General features: G+C 39.9%; 1 protein-coding gene across 1 annotated transcript in view; it reads left to right on the forward strand.

Annotated features, from left to right (window-relative positions):
* Positions 1 to 543: 543 nt before the first annotated feature.
* Positions 544 to 15,777, forward strand: part of LOC149302384 (putative ATP-dependent RNA helicase DDX43) — a 28,839-nt gene continuing 13,605 nt past the window's right edge. The window contains exons 1-9 of the mRNA XM_089482452.1: positions 544 to 892; positions 4,311 to 4,366; positions 4,918 to 5,023; positions 7,342 to 7,482; positions 10,122 to 10,203; positions 11,202 to 11,358; positions 13,662 to 13,780; positions 14,225 to 14,335; positions 14,583 to 14,724. Of these exons, the coding sequence (XP_089338578.1) occupies positions 544 to 892; positions 4,311 to 4,366; positions 4,918 to 5,023; positions 7,342 to 7,482; positions 10,122 to 10,203; positions 11,202 to 11,358; positions 13,662 to 13,780; positions 14,225 to 14,335; positions 14,583 to 14,724 (1,263 nt within the window). The remainder of the gene's footprint in view (positions 893 to 4,310; positions 4,367 to 4,917; positions 5,024 to 7,341; positions 7,483 to 10,121; positions 10,204 to 11,201; positions 11,359 to 13,661; positions 13,781 to 14,224; positions 14,336 to 14,582; positions 14,725 to 15,777) is intronic.

Genomic DNA, 15,777 nt, shown 5'->3' on the forward strand with positions numbered 1-15,777 from the left:
CGGTCAAAAAGTTTGGTGATTAGTGGAACGGGATAGGCATTTTTAACTGTAAGACGATTACGCCCCCTGTAATCAATACAAGGCCTTAACTCGCCCCCCCCCCCCTTTAATAGAGGGAACTGTATATAGGCTTCTGAAGAAAATTCTGAAGTGTGAAATAAGGAGCTGATTTCCTCCAATACCCTATACTTTTCACAGAGACAAAAATAACCAGTCTCACCTTCAGTTTTGTTGGTGAAACCCCCTGAGAATCAAATGTAAATCAACAACAAAAACATGACACGATTTTATGTAAAACAAACTGTATTTCAATGTTTAAACTACTATTTTATTAACACGTCCACCACTAGCTAATACGTCGACGCTAACGTCTGCGGGCATCTATTTTGCTTCAGGGTAGACTCGTTTCAAACGGAACTGCGAAGGCGGGAAATGCCAACCAATCACAGACGCCACAAGCGTGACACTGCTTTGCACAGACGTCGTGGTATTCCCCGCGTTGTGCGACGGTAGTAGACGCTGTTCGCAGCATATCTCGCAGAGATGTCGGACTGGGAGGAAGAATATAGTGCTACAGAAATACAACAGCCGAAAAAAACCCAAGCCGGTACCCCGTGGGTGCCACAGGGGAGGCAGCGGTATTCTACTCAGGGAACAATTGACGAAACGCACACGGGGAGCGGATCAAGGGCCCAAGGCTGGCAAGGGAGAGGTGGCTGGTCGCACCGTCCTGATGAAAGCTCCTGGCGGGATGTAGAGCAGCCCAGAGAACACCGGGCTAACAGCAGCAGTGGGTGGACTAGGGAGTTCCGAAGCCGTGATTACAGCCGGGATCCGACAAACTGCCCCATGAGTTTTCGCTTGGATAGTTCACTTATCGGAATGGTGATTGGTGAGGAGCTGACTCCTTTATTTAACACAGGCCTGGGTACCTTGAACTACACGTGTTGTATAAAGACACTGCGTTTAATTATAATGGAGTTTACATATTTTAGCAGTTGGTAAAGGGGGTATAGATTTCCACTTTAATTGATAATACAGCAGTAATCTTGTAAGTGCCAGATTGTTTCAATTGGAAAAAAAACGGGACATTTAAAGGGACAGTTTAATATACCAGCAGTCTCCCCAAAGTAGTATGTATGTATGTTAAAGTACTTTTTGAGAACTTTAAAGCTCTGCAGCTTCAGAGCGCCTTGGCCCGACAATTTGCGCCACAAATAGGCTGATGTAGGTGACCCTTTGTAATGCTGCATACTGCCATTAAAAAGGGAAATGCAATTAAATGAGGACGAAAACACGTTTACAGAATGAAACATCTTTTCTATATTTACGTACACTGCCCCTTAATGTGTATGATGACCTTCATAGGCTGTGCGCAATCTGCATGTATGAACAACTACATCGGTTTGATAAACGTAATAAGGAGGGTGGGCGCTTTAAGAGGGTGCTTGAGTTTGTTACTTTTACTCTGATGTCGATTCACTAAAGGGAGAGTTGACAGAAGGTTTGGCAGGAGAATTTTGTTTCAGCTCCTACACATTATGTACTCCACAGTGAGCTTCTGCTGCAGGTAAAGCTTGGCTGGCCCCACATAGTTAAATCTGATTTCTCCTAAGTCTCCTTGCCTATTCACTTATGCAGGGCTAATTCAGGCATTCTAATTGGACATAACGAATAGTGAAGCCAGAAAGTTAAAACCACAACTCTCCTTTTAGTGATTTAGACCTCTTTGATTTGGAAATAATGGGAAAATGTGACAGCATTTTTACTGATGTCATGTGACAAGATGCACTTGCAAGAGGGACACCACATAAATCCCTGACAACCCCATTAAAGAATACATATTAAAGTACTCTGTTAGTACTGGGTTGTTCAAAAATAAATAACGCTTACCTGACCTTTAAGATGCATCTGCCCTCTTCCTCGGTGGTCCAACAATTTCTGGCCCCATGCATCTCCTTACGCATGAAATACTTAGTACAGGAGAGCATTCCAATTGGCTAGCACCCTGTATAGGTTAAGTTACACCATAGAAAGTGTCGCCTTGTCTTTTTTTTGACAGGTGCACTTTTATAGATTTCTCACCCTTGCACATGCATAAAGGGACCCCCCAATGCATTTGCCTCTTTCTCTATCCCCCAGCTCTTAGGTCCTCATGGGTCCCTCTTTCATCTGAAGAGGAGGGAGAAGACAAGGAAGAATCAGGAACTGGGGAAGTTAGCCTCTGCCATCCAATAAGCATTAAAGAAGTCAGACAGGCTTGGGGGATCCTTTTCAGGGTTACTCCAAAGACTTTCCCGGTTCATGGAACATTTGCCAGGAATATAGACTAAGAGTGGAAACATTTTGATAGAAGATTTAGTGCCTCCAGAAGGGCCAGAAAGCATTTTCCATATGAAGCGGAAGACGCTGTGTCTTCCGCTTCATATGGAAAATGCTTTCTCTCTTGGGCTATTCCAACGGTGTATCTAGCTAGTGCAATAAGACGTACTGGTCTTCCGCTGGAGGATGCTGCACACATCTCTGATCCTATAGGATGGGAAGACGGGGAGTGTATTAGGGGAGATATTTGAATCAACGAATAGCCCAGATGACTAGGGGTCGGGAATCTTTTCCCAGGTGTTTGCATTTCTGAAGTCCTTTGGTACCATAGACTGAACTGTTATACTTGTCAGATCCACTTCAGGATATATTCTGTAAAGTTCACTTTGGGGATGTTCCCAGGTGCTTATAAGGCTATGCTGGGTCTCTCCAAAATCTACCTACATGTCCCCATCTGGAGGAACATCAGAAATTCCTCAGGGTAGGTATTCCAAACGCCCAGGGGCTACACCACTTTCAATTCTGGGTCCTACCGTTTGGACTAGCATTAACCCCCCTGTATTTTCACCAAGGTCCTGGTTATGTGGTGGTGATCTAAGAAAACAAAAGATTACTATAGTCCCCTACCTTCATGTAAACTATTTTTTTCATATGCGACATGCGTGTAGAAAACTTCCACTGCTGTCCTCACTTTCACTGGTGCTTGGTGATAGAAGCCCCGGTGGAAGTCCTGGCAGCAGCTGAGGTTACCAGACAGGATTCTGACCTCTATTTGAGGTTTGATTAAAAGATGACCTTGATTATAAGACAAGGGGTAAAAAACCTAGTCTTTATATTCAAGAAAATACTGTATTTATAACACGACTCCAGCACTATACATATACACACTTGCATATGCTGCTCCCCCTCTCACTTGCCACACCGCTGCCAATCTTCTGCCATCGCAAATCCGGCACATTATGCTTTCCTGTAGGTGCATGGTGAAGTGGTTGAAGTGTGCATTATGTGACCCCGCCGGGGGCCTTGTGGCATCTGCTACACTGGATTCATGATGGCAACCCTTCAAAACCCCGCGCCCTGGTCTAAGTGCCTTGACAACTATATTTCAGTGGGCCGAAACGTCACTGGGAAATCTGACAGCGAGGTGTATAAAAGGAACCTTAAATACAGCAGCTGACTTTCTGCGCCCCCATCAAATTGTTCTTGTAGAATGGAGCCTAGTCCCAGAGGTGTTTGCAATATTATGCCCTAGGTGCTCCCTGTGTTCAGCAGGAAGCCCAGCAGGGATAGATGCCTTTTCACAAATTTTGGGCTCAAGGCCTCCTATAAAATTTTCCTCCACTCCCTTTGATCTCTACAGTGGCTCAGAAGATTCAGAGAGCGTGGTTCAGTGATCCTAATTGCCCCAGATTTGGCAATAGTTTTTTCCTGCTATGAAGCCTATCGAGCATATTTTGTTTGTACTTTTTTATTTTTTGGTATATCTGTTTTAATAACACAAGGTGTTTGGGGTTTTGGGGGGGGGGGGGGGTTAGGTTATACCAGTGAATGTTGCCCAAGGATGTGCTAGAAAAAGTAATTCCCCGGTGTTTGTGCTTTTTTTTTTTTAGATTTTCTTTACCATAATAAGAGACATTAACTCTGTTTTGTATGTGCCTGGCCTGCAATGATGTGCGCTATCGCCAATATGGGTTATGTGTAAGCTACATGAAAATATGACCACATATATTTATTTTTTAGTAAGGGTGGCCTAATTCGTCTAATTGTACACAGTTTTCCTAGGTAAAATGTAAGCTATTGTTGCCTAAATATAAACAGAGAAATACTTCAAAACCTGACCTCAGTAGAAGAAAATGTTACTGGCACACAAAGGGGTAGAGTGAAAATGTGGTTACAATAGTATAGTTGATTTCAGTTTATTCTATTTTATATTAAAAAAACAAACCCTGCTATCTGTGAGATACTTATAACCATCTACTTTCTCCTAGGACGTGGAGGATCTAAAATAAAGGAGCTTGAAGAATTGTCTGGCGCAAGGATAAAAGTAAGTGATGTATTACCGTTGAAGATTTGATTTGGTTGCACATTTTAACAATCCTAAATATTCCTAACTGGATTTTTTTTTTCTTTAACCAAAACCAAAATTCCTTTTGTGTTTATCGTTTATCACTTGTAGTTGAGGAACATTCATCACGCTTAATCAACTATGAATTATAAAGGTTAACCCCTCAATTATGCAGTAAGGATCAAGTTGGCTTTTCAAAAGTTCTCTTTAGTGATATGGGATGCTCTGTCACTATCGCAGCTTTTGTTTTTACAAAATTTAGAAAAACTATAGCTTGTGCTGTTTCCCAGTCCCTGTTATTGTATTGGAAATATCTGATTTAAATTTAGGGGCTTAACACTGGTGTTCCATGGCAAAACTACCATATCAGTTTGTAGTCCCTATGTTATTTCGCTACTCCCTCCCATCCTTAAGAAATTAGCTGCCATCATAGAAGCCGTAAATTAACATATTCCCAAAAGAAGAGAAATGTGTTCATCCGATGGGTCTTATGGACTAAAAGTAGAAATAACTAACAATGCTTATCCTAGATTGTCAAAGAAGACAATGATTCAGAGGTAAAGATTTTCGGAAGCAATGAACAGCAGGATAAAGCCAAAGGTTTAATAAATGGCATAATTGAAAGACAACAAAAAGGTCAGTGGAGTTCATTTGAACATCATAAAATCTATAACTGTCTTTCTTGTAAATGCAGCTTAGTCTTTTGTTAAGCATTACTGTTTTTTTCCATCAATCTGAACAGAGCTTTAATTGCACATGCATCTTGGTTATTTGGTGGTTGCCAAAAACTGCTGCAGGTGCCCTGTGTGTCTGCTTCCCAGAGGGTTGGTGTGTGCCCTATACACTATGGCGGCCACCTGCTTTAAGACTGCTAAGGAGGCGATCAACAACGGTCTGTACTGCATTCAACTATGCAAGCCAATGGAGCCCAGCTCACTAATCACAATGTGTTCAGTAAGACAGGGCTCGACAAATCCCAGGTCACCATGGCGACTCAGAATTTTGTCCTGGCGCCTAGGAGTTTGTCAGCCTCTTACGTCCACAAAAAAAATGCCCCCACGTCAACGCAGGGGCGCTGCTGCTGCTGCTGTCTGCCCAGGAGTCTGGGCAGACAGCACAGCCACTCAGAGCCCGCCCCCGAGCCTGAGATCACTCCCGCGAAAATCTGCAATAGCGTTTACAGCTGCCACAGGCAGCTTCAGGAAAGGGGGTTCAGTGTTGATTGGGTCCCCACACAATTGTGGGGACCTGACACAACATCCCCCTGCTGCCTGATCGCTCCATGAGAGCGACAGGGCAGCGTTAACCCCTTCAATGCCGCGATCGTGGCATTTAGGGGTTAATTCCCGTTTTGTAAGGGGCTCTGCTGCTGGTCTGTCTGGAAGCCCAGGCAGACCAGCAATAGCAAAAATGAGTCCCCCCACAAGCCCTTTGATGATTCTTGTAGGCATGGAAGCCTGCAGCAGTCATCAGAGACTATCCCCTGCAATGGCTGGTCTATAGACCAGCAATTGCTTCCCAGCTGCCAGAGGCAGCTTCAGGGACAGGGGGAGAGGGTTCTTTGCTCTCCACATGAGTGTGGGGACCTGACACAACACCCCCCTGCTGCCTGATCGCTCCATGAGAGCGACAGTGCAGCGTTAACCCCTTCAATTCCACTATTGTGTTAACACATTCGTGGCATTGCAGGGGTTAACATTTAAACATTATTAAAAAATAATGAAAACAAAAAAACAGCACTGACCTGAAAGTCCAGGGTGCTTCCAGGTCAAATGCTGTGAGTTTAGTAAGTGGGCTGATGATCAGATCACTCCTAACCAACTGTTAGTTTAAAAAAAAATCCTGGCTCCTAACTTTTTTAGCTGGTGCCTAGATTAAAAAAAAAAAATTGATGGTAGCGTGCAACAAATAATTCTCCAGTGATGTCACCATCAGAGGAACCATCCAGTTGTTTTTGATTGGCAATGACACATATCAGGAACTGTAAACTGATATATAAAGTACAATGTGTGTAAAAGAAAAGGAAAAAAAAAAATCAAAAATATGTCCCAAATAGGACATGGAGGAAGATCACCAGATGTCACAATTTCAAGTTGGAAAACTGAAATGTGCCTGTTCCAAATGTGGCCTATTAACCCCCAAGTGGTATCACTGTACACGGCAGATGCATCTTAATACTTATTAGGTGTTGTTAAGCTGTGGCACATACCAGGCGATGTAAATACATACCTGAAGTAGAATGGGTATGTGTAAAAAAACCCAAAAAAACACAAAGTACTACCACAAACTGACAAAAGCTGTGGTAGAGTTAATGCATGGAAAATTGTTAAACTACTATCATTTAAAATGGCCTGGGGTATCTAGTTCTCAAACATGTGTTTTGATGTGGGTAAATTGAATTGGCTGGGTTCAAAGATGTCCCAATAGGGGGCAGGATGACCAGATTAAAAAAAAAAACAAAAAAACCCAAATACTTATTGCCCCACTTGCAAAAAACAAAACACATAAGAACATTGAGTATTTATAAACTCAGGACAAATATAAGCTTCTATTTAACAGGTTTTGTTGATTGGTTTTTACAGATCAAAAATGTCGTATTTTTTCCTTTTTTCGTTTTTTTTTTTAAATTATCTTTTTTATATAGTAAATTAGATGATCAAATGAATCGTATAAGCTCTTAAAATATATAAATATATATGTATACAGCTACACTGTAAAAATGTTACAGCCATTGTCACAAAGGGTAGAAAAATCAACCGCTCTTACCTTAGTGTTAACGAAATGTTTTTTCGCGGGGAATATTAGTTGGGTTCTGTACATGAGAAAACGAGATATTCATGCTGAGCTATCTATTGTAAAGTATGCTTGATGCCTCAAATGTTTATATTGCTATGTAAATACAGACATTGAAATCTCTCCCCCCCCCCTTATTGTTTATACTATATTTATAATAGGTACAGACTTTGAATATAAGAACAACCGCTCTAATGATCCTCCAAATATGGGCAATTCTGTAAGTGTTTCAGGGAAACCTATGATCGACTGGACCTCTCTTCGTGAAAATAAAGAGAAATATGAAGCCATAAAGTGGGCAGGTGAATATCTGTGTTTCAGTAAATCACTTTTTACTAACTCAGCTGTATAAGTTCAGGTTGAAATCATTTTATCAAGTATGTTCTAGTATACAATCTCTATTTCTGTTTAGAAACAAATCAACTGCACATGTGAATAATACTACAAAAGAAAAATGTTTTCTAAAAGGAAACAATGACCGTCAAATTTAGATTAGTCACTTTTGTTTTTAATCATTGGCAGTGCTGACCACGAGATACAGATCATCCTGCAGATGAGCAGATCTATAAAAACGTGCTGCTTCCAACTGCTCCACTAGGTTAGAGCTCATGGTCTTTGCCCTGTTCTGTTGTTTTCATTTTAGGTCTGTGGGGGACCCTATCCCACATGCCATGAACAGTGACCCTGCAGCAGAATGTAAAGGCCCTTGTGTGGGCTGTACATAATTCTCCTCAAGCACCCACAAATTATATTGCTTTCTGTGACAGACATGTGGACTCCTAGCATTGGAGGTGGGGGAGGATGCTCCAGTCTGCTCTGGTATTTGTAGGTTTCGTACTCGTTGCTACTTTGGATCCTTTGCCACCACAGGGAGGGAGGCGATTAGTTTTTTGGGATTGTGCATGTGTGCCTGCTATGATTGGATTATTGTACGTGTGTTAGTGTCCTAAATGCCCCGTTTACGAGCAGCAGAAAAGTACTTCAAGACCTGACAATTAAGATATAAGCTGAAATTTGGCATCACACATCACTGCTCTGGCTTTTGTAAGTGAACCTGCACATAGAGCCCTCTGGGTGAAGTCTTGAATGACAGACACTAGGAAACATATTTGTCAGGTTCCTTTCATGAAAAGTACTTGTTTACTAAACACCTTAAAGGTCCTTTAGATCACTTCTGAAGACAAATTTTGGTTGTCGTATCGGAAAGCCTCAAATTCAGATGAGTATACGTTAGTTCTTTCAAGAAAAGTATGCTTTGAGATATCCCTAGAAGATTTGTATTCTTCCTCGCTTCTTACCAGGGAAGCCATTAGAGGTAAGATTCAGAGCTTAAGAGGATGTTAATCTTGGTTTATTTTTTTAAATTCACAAAGCCTCAAGTTCCTTCAGACTTATTGGTTACTTGAGTTTCCTCAACCTCTGTGCCAGACTAACATAGTTGAAAGAAGTAAAGTTTGCTATGGGCATTTCCTTGCCACTTTAGAGCTACAAGACACTTATTTGTATATTCTGGGTTTCATCAAAGGTTCCTGCTCCATGCTCTATCAAGGCCTTGGGACCCAAGAGACCAGAATATTGAAGGTTAGTGGGGAAAGAAATGTACATCTTTCTCTGCAAATCCACCTTCATTATTTTGGGCTCTTGTAGTATTTCCACAAAAAGTCAGAGCCTCCAGGCAGTGCCTGAGAATATAATTTGAATTGGGGGCAGCCAAACTAACTCAGACTGCTGATAATAAACATGTGGGGGTTTTTTTTGCAGTCACTTATTTTGTGGGCAAGGAATGAAAAAGCAATAATTGGCCCAAAGTAAAATACCTAGCATTGGCTTTTTAGTAATATATATTTTTATGGCATTGCGCGACTTCCCTGTCACGGATACAACCCCACACTACCTCTCACCCTTTCTCTGTGCCTTATGTTTATCCTCACCCTGTTACCTCAAGATTGTAAGCTTGCGAGCAGGGTCCTTTCCACTGACTGACGGTTTGTCTTAGTCTGTCAATTCTAGTCTTGTAATACCCTTTTAATATGTGTATTGTACTAAGCACTGCATAAATTGTTGGCACTATATAAATAAAATAACTTGTACTTGGCAAACAACAAAGTTGATGAAAATAAGGATTATAAGATATTTTCCAAATCAGGGAAATTTAATATATTTTAGGTGGCTTTGTTTCCAATGTCCAATTTATATACATGTAAAACCTTTTTTTTTTTTTTTTACTTCATTCAGATTTTTTTTTGATACAACATAACAAAGACAACATAGTTATACTAAAAATAACTATATCCAAGCTTTTTTTTTTTTTTTAAGATTTTATTCATATAAAATGTATTAGATTGATGAGTATGGTTTAAAAGTCCTACTTGTGCTGAAAACAACTATTTACAAGTGAACACTAAATACTTACCTGGTAATATTTCTTTTGTATCACCCAGCAGCTCTAGTTTGACCCACCCAATAAAGTTTGCTTTTTACTAGGGTTGGAACTAACAATTTACATAACTGATTAGTCGGCTGATTATTTTTTAGATTAATTGGGTGAAAAAAAAAATATGAAACTTGTTTCATTTATTTAAAATGCATTTACTAAGGGGGCCAGGGAAGTTAATGATGGGAACTGGGAACCAGATCGGACCGAAGGGTGGAAGGGAGTTTATTTAATTTGCAGACTGGAGGGTGGGAGAGGGTTAATGATGGGGTTAGGGAGAGACTTGGGACTGGATCAGACCGCAGGGTGGGAGGGACAGGAAGTTTATTTAATTTGCAGACTGATTTTGAGATGCAATCCAGCTAACCTTTAGGTATAATTTCTGTTTTATGCGCTGCTTCATACCTATAAAGAAATATTTATTTCAGATGTTTAATTTTGCAGTGGTATTTTTATTTGTTTTCCTCTGATATGTTTTCCTGACCCGTTTATCATCTGTTTTATAAGACATGCCACCTATTGCAAAAGCCTTCTACAAAGAATCCCTAACCATCGCATCATGGGCCCAAGATGAAGTGAAGAAGTGGAGGTAATGTAGGTGAAAAATAAATAAGGTTCCTATTAGACTTGTGCATTCTGAATGTTTACAAATTTTAACAAGTTTAGCCTAATTTGTTAATTAGTATTAGCCTCCACAAATAAAATCAGATGAAATGGCTCTGAATATTCCTTTTATCTTCCGCATTTTCTAGTAGCTTTGCCAGCACTTCTTTAGCAGCTGTTATATTTGTTGGAGTAATGAAAGCTTGGCTTTTTGACAGTTCCCAGAAAATCTATTTATGCCTGTTAGTGACACTAAGCTTAATGCATTTGAAAGGTGCATGGCCCTTTTTAATTTTTGTGTTTTCTGCAAAATCCCCTCAAATGTATTTGCTCCTTTTACCACTCACCAGATAGAGGCCACTGCAGGAGTTGCATTTGGCTGAATGCATCTCCTTACACATGATGTACTCCCCACCAGTCAATCTAGCGCTGGCTGTGCTAAACCCTGACTGCAGGAGTCTGTTTAGTCTCCAGTGCTCATGTGTAAAATCATCCTATTGATTTCAATGGGAGCACTTTCCCACCATTGGTTGGCTGCTTAAGCTGTCAATCAGTGACATATACACCCATTTATTTAATTGAAAGTACTGTACAGCTTAAGCAGCCAATCGATGGTAAGAAAGTTTGGATCATGGAGGAAGAAATAAGGTTTTGAAGAATGGCTGAAAATTCTGTGTAAGGTAAAAAAAAAAAAATTCTCGTTTTGGTAAGAAAACAAATTAAAATCGGATTACTTTAATATGCATTCTTTCATAGCAGGGGTATCAGGGACATTGGACTGTCCCTTTTTAAGCATGTGACTAATTTAATGGACCGCTGGCAACTATTCCAGAAAATAGCAAGGGCCAAATGCCAGTTAACATAGAACAATAAAAAAGAAAACTGTAGTTAACCATTGAAATATCACAGATATCCATACTGAATTGAGGCTTATATTATATTTTGTATATGCATTTATAAAATGTCTGTGTGCTTGTTATGCAGAAAAGAAAACAATAATATTATTTGTGATGATTTAAAAGAAGATGGCAAACGACCAATACCTAACCCTGTTAAGAATTTTCAAGATGCGTTTTACCCATTCCCTGAAGTGATGTCTGCGTTAAAGATAGCCGGATTTAAAAAACCAACTCCAATTCAGGTATCCATGTTTATGATACAAACTGTTAAAAATCAAAATTGTCAAAACCAAACTCACGTGGTTACAAGGCAGCTTAATTGGAAAGTGCCCATTTGTGTGTGTTAATTATTTTTCCATTTTACAAGGGCAACCAAAGTTTTTATATATCCACAGAGAACAAATAAGTATTTAGGTTTTTTTTGGTTTTTTAACCCCTAAAGGACTGAGGCCGTTTTTTTCTCTTTCTATCGTACACAGTGTTTGCACACTGAAGGGTTTTTTAGTATCTTTGCCGTCGTAATTTCTTCCACTCATTTAATTTAACCACGCAAATTATATATATATTCTTTTTAGGGTAAGTATACATGTAAGTACCGTATTTGCTCGATTATAAGACGAAGGTTTTTTTCAGAGCAAATGCTCTGAAAAATACCCCTCGTTTTATAATCCGGGTCGTTTTATAGTCTTATGCCCCCATTTAAACCCCCCCCCCCAAAAAAAAAACTTACCGGTACTTCTGACTCCCCGGTCATGTAGCAGGGGCAGCGTGTAGACATCTATGCGATGCGCATAGACAACTTCCGCTGAAGGAGGTGCGGTTAGCAGTGGGGGTTGTCTGCGTCCATCGCGCAGACCTTCCCCGGCTGTCAGAGATCAAAGTTCCGCGCACCGGTGCGGGGGAATTCTCTCTGACAGTCGAGGAAGGCCTGCGCGATGGACGCATACAACCCCTGCTGCTAACCGCACCTCCTTCCTGCTGCGAATCGCGTAGACGTCTACCTGCTGCCCGGACAACACACCGGGAGTCAGAAGCACCGGTAAGTGTGTGTGTGGGGGGGCATAAGGCATTTCTGTAGGCAGAATGCTCTATGAAATGCCTTTTAACCCCCTTAATGCCACTCTGCCTCCAGAAATGCCTTTTAACCCTCTATACGCCACTCTGCCTCCTGAAATGCCTTATACCTCCCTATATGCCACTCTGCCCCATAATATGCCTTTTAACCCCCTAAATGCCAGAGTGGCATATAGGTGTATAAGGCATTTCTGGAGGCAGAGCGGCACATAGGGGGTCAAAAGGCATTTTATGGGGCACAGTGGCATATAGAGGGTTAAAAGGCATATCATGGGGCACAGTGGCATTTAGAGGGTTAAAAGGCATATCATGGGGCACAGTGGCATTTAGAGGGTTAAAAGGCATATCGTGGGGCACAGTGGCATAGGGGGTATAAGGCATTTCTGGGGCAGATGTGCATAACGGGGGGCAGGTTGGAAAATAAAAGGAAATAAAAACAAAATATTTTTCTCAATCATAGCTTTTATTAAAAAAAAAGTTTACATGAATTAACATTTACTGGTAAAAAAATGTTTTTTCTTATATTCAGATTGTGGGAGGTAGTCTTATAATCGAACAAATACGGTATTCATATATACTGTTGTGTGTGTGTGTGTATATATATATATATATATATATGTATGTGTGTGTATATTATATACAATGTAATTTAGTATGGAAAAAATGTGTTTATAGTTTTAACAACTTTAGGTAGCCAGTGCAAATGAGTGACTTGTTAAATGGAGTTGTATACATTCCTGTATCCCTCAGTGGAATAAGTCAGGAAAGGATTGATTGGTGGGTAACAAGAGAATAAATACAGATTGCCTGAATTTTCATGTTGGTGGTGGATGAACGTAATAGTTATAAACCTTTGATCCATGTATAGCTTAAAAAAAAAAAAGTTGTGAAGATTCTTTATAATGGTTACTGCCACTCCTAAATGCGTGGAGAAAGCGGTAATATACACTATATGTACAAAAGTGTTGGGGCACCATTAAACCCACAAGGACTTTTATAACATCTCATTCTAAATAAATAGACATTAATATGTAGCTTCCACTTTTCCGAAAAGGCTTCTTTTTGCAGGGTTTTTGAGTGTCAGTCAGGCACTGACTCATCCAACCATGTCATCCAACCATGGATCTTGCTTAGCGCGCGGGGACACAGTCACGCCTTCCCCAAACTGTTCCCACAAAGTTGGAAGCATAGCGTTGTCCATAATGTCTTGGTCTGTCCTCTTCCGTCTCTTCATCTTATCTGAAGCGAACCTCCATCCAAATGGATTTTCACAGCTTAATGTGGAGCGCTGAGGATTTTTTAAAATTTTCTTTGTCATTAGTGAATGTGTTTTTTGTTTTGTTTACAACACAATTTTTTATATGTTACATGTGAAAACACCGTACAATCTGATATTTTTATGTATGAGGATTTTTGTATGTAGTTAAGGAATGACTGTTAACCCCCCTCCCCTTGTTCTTATCTTCTAAAGTCACAGGCTTGGCCAATTATCCTTCAAGGAATTGATCTAATTGGGATTGCACAAACGGGCACTGGAAAAACCCTGGCATACTTGCTGCCGGGCTTCATTCATTTGGACCTCCAACCAATGTAAGACAACTCTAGGACTATAATGCTCAAAGTACAATGAAACAGTCCTAAATCATTTTGCTTGTAAATGGTTATGTTGCCTTATTGACAGAAGACATAAAACACATAAGCACTTTACAGAATAATAATAAATAATAAGTATTTGGTGTTGCATGTTGCAAGTCTGTAGAAAACACCATTGTTATAATCGTGTGGTAAAACATTTACACAGTTTTAAAAATAGTAATTGAGAAACCAATTTTTAAGTCCAAACCCGGTGCATTTGTTTTTATATGTTTTGAAAACTGCTAAATCGTAATAAAAAGTTACAGTACAGTTTTTGGGTGATTATTATTCTCAGGGTGTTCCTGTTTTGTATTTCAGTTTAAGTGTATTGTGTGACAACTTTGTAATATTTTTATTTAGAGGATAATTGTGTTAATCATATTGGTTTTATGTCTTTAGCCCTAGAAATCAGCGTGATGGTCCTGGTATGTTGGTCCTTGCTCCAACTCGTGAATTAGCTCTTCAAGTACAGGCAGAATGCTCAAAGTACAAGTACAAAGGTTTTGAAAGGTATGAAATGTGATTATTGAGATACATTATTAAGCTCTCCCTCTGACATACAAATACACTAGTAATCAACTCAGAAGGTTACTGAATAGAAGCATAATTGATAAAAAGAATAGTTATGGAATACAAAGGATTAAAGGTTAATTATGTGAGAAGTGTGTCAGTTTTAAACACGTATTATACACTTTATGTTGTATGGCTTTTCCATTAGCTTAAACATTTCCTTTTTTTTTTGCCATTCTTTATGTAGCATGTGTGTATATGGTGGTGGTGATCGCAAAAGCCAAATAAATGTGGTTACTAAAGGCGTGGACATTATCATTGCTACCCCTGGCAGATTACATGATCTTCAGATGAACAACTTTGTTAATCTAAGAAGTATAACATACCTGGTAAGAATTGTATTTTAGACGATGAATATTGTGGCATTAACCCTTTCTCAACAGATGATGTACCCAACGTCGGTAAAAAAAAAAAAAAGGGTAAATTTTTATGATTGTTTTAATGTACATTGGGTAGTTGGTGTGATGGGGTTTTTTTAATGGTTAATAAGGGTTAGGTAGGCAAGTCAACAAATATATTTTTGGTGTGGATGCATTGAAATGAAAATTCTGATTCGCTTGGCCAAAACCGAAAATGACCCACCCACCTTTAAAATAAATGGAAAAAAATATTCACACTTTTATTAAAAGTAAGTAACATGCCAAAATTGGACAGAAAATTCGATGTACTGGCTGACTTAGCATGATAGCAGTGTGATTACAGGCTCCCTATGTAATGCTATCCCCCCACACTTACACATCCATGCTATCACACACACACACACTCATTCACAAACATTCATTCCCTTAATCACGCATACAGCTTTCCCCACCCCCTTACCTGAACTGCAGATCTCTCACTCGTAGACTTCTGCAGGGGCCCGGCTTCCCTCTGTGTGTTGCTGTGTGAGCAACTTTTCATGTCCCGCCCCAGAGGAAGAACCATTGGAGCAGAGGCATGTGACGTGCATTCACATGACTCCGCTGGGTTCCTGCTTTTCCTGGCCGGTATTATTTTTGGCTTTTTTTATTATTTCGGAATTTTGCCGATAATGCCCTTTTCGGCCAATATATTTCAGCCACCGATATATCTGTGCATCCCTAATTTTTGGTATTTTTAATGCTTAGACTTTGAATAACTTATATACCTATAAAACTGTAAAAGTGCTGTGTGGTTTAAAGAAAAAAAATGCCTACTTGTCCTGAAAATATATATTTACAATACTGTGCAGAAGTTTTGGAAAACAATGCTGTAAAGTAGGGCGTTTTTCAAAAATAGACTCACTAACAAGGTGAGGTTGCTAAACACTTACCTTGGCTCACCATGGTAAGACTAAGCAAAGCAACAAGACAAGAAGGTAGATATACTGCAGGGGTTGACAAATTTAATTTGGATCAGCCAAA

This window comes from Sceloporus occidentalis, unplaced genomic scaffold (assembly GCF_023333645.1).
Source record: "Sceloporus occidentalis isolate IW3139 unplaced genomic scaffold, rSceOcc1.0.p SCAF_19, whole genome shotgun sequence".
NCBI lineage: Eukaryota > Metazoa > Chordata > Lepidosauria > Squamata > Phrynosomatidae > Sceloporus > Sceloporus occidentalis.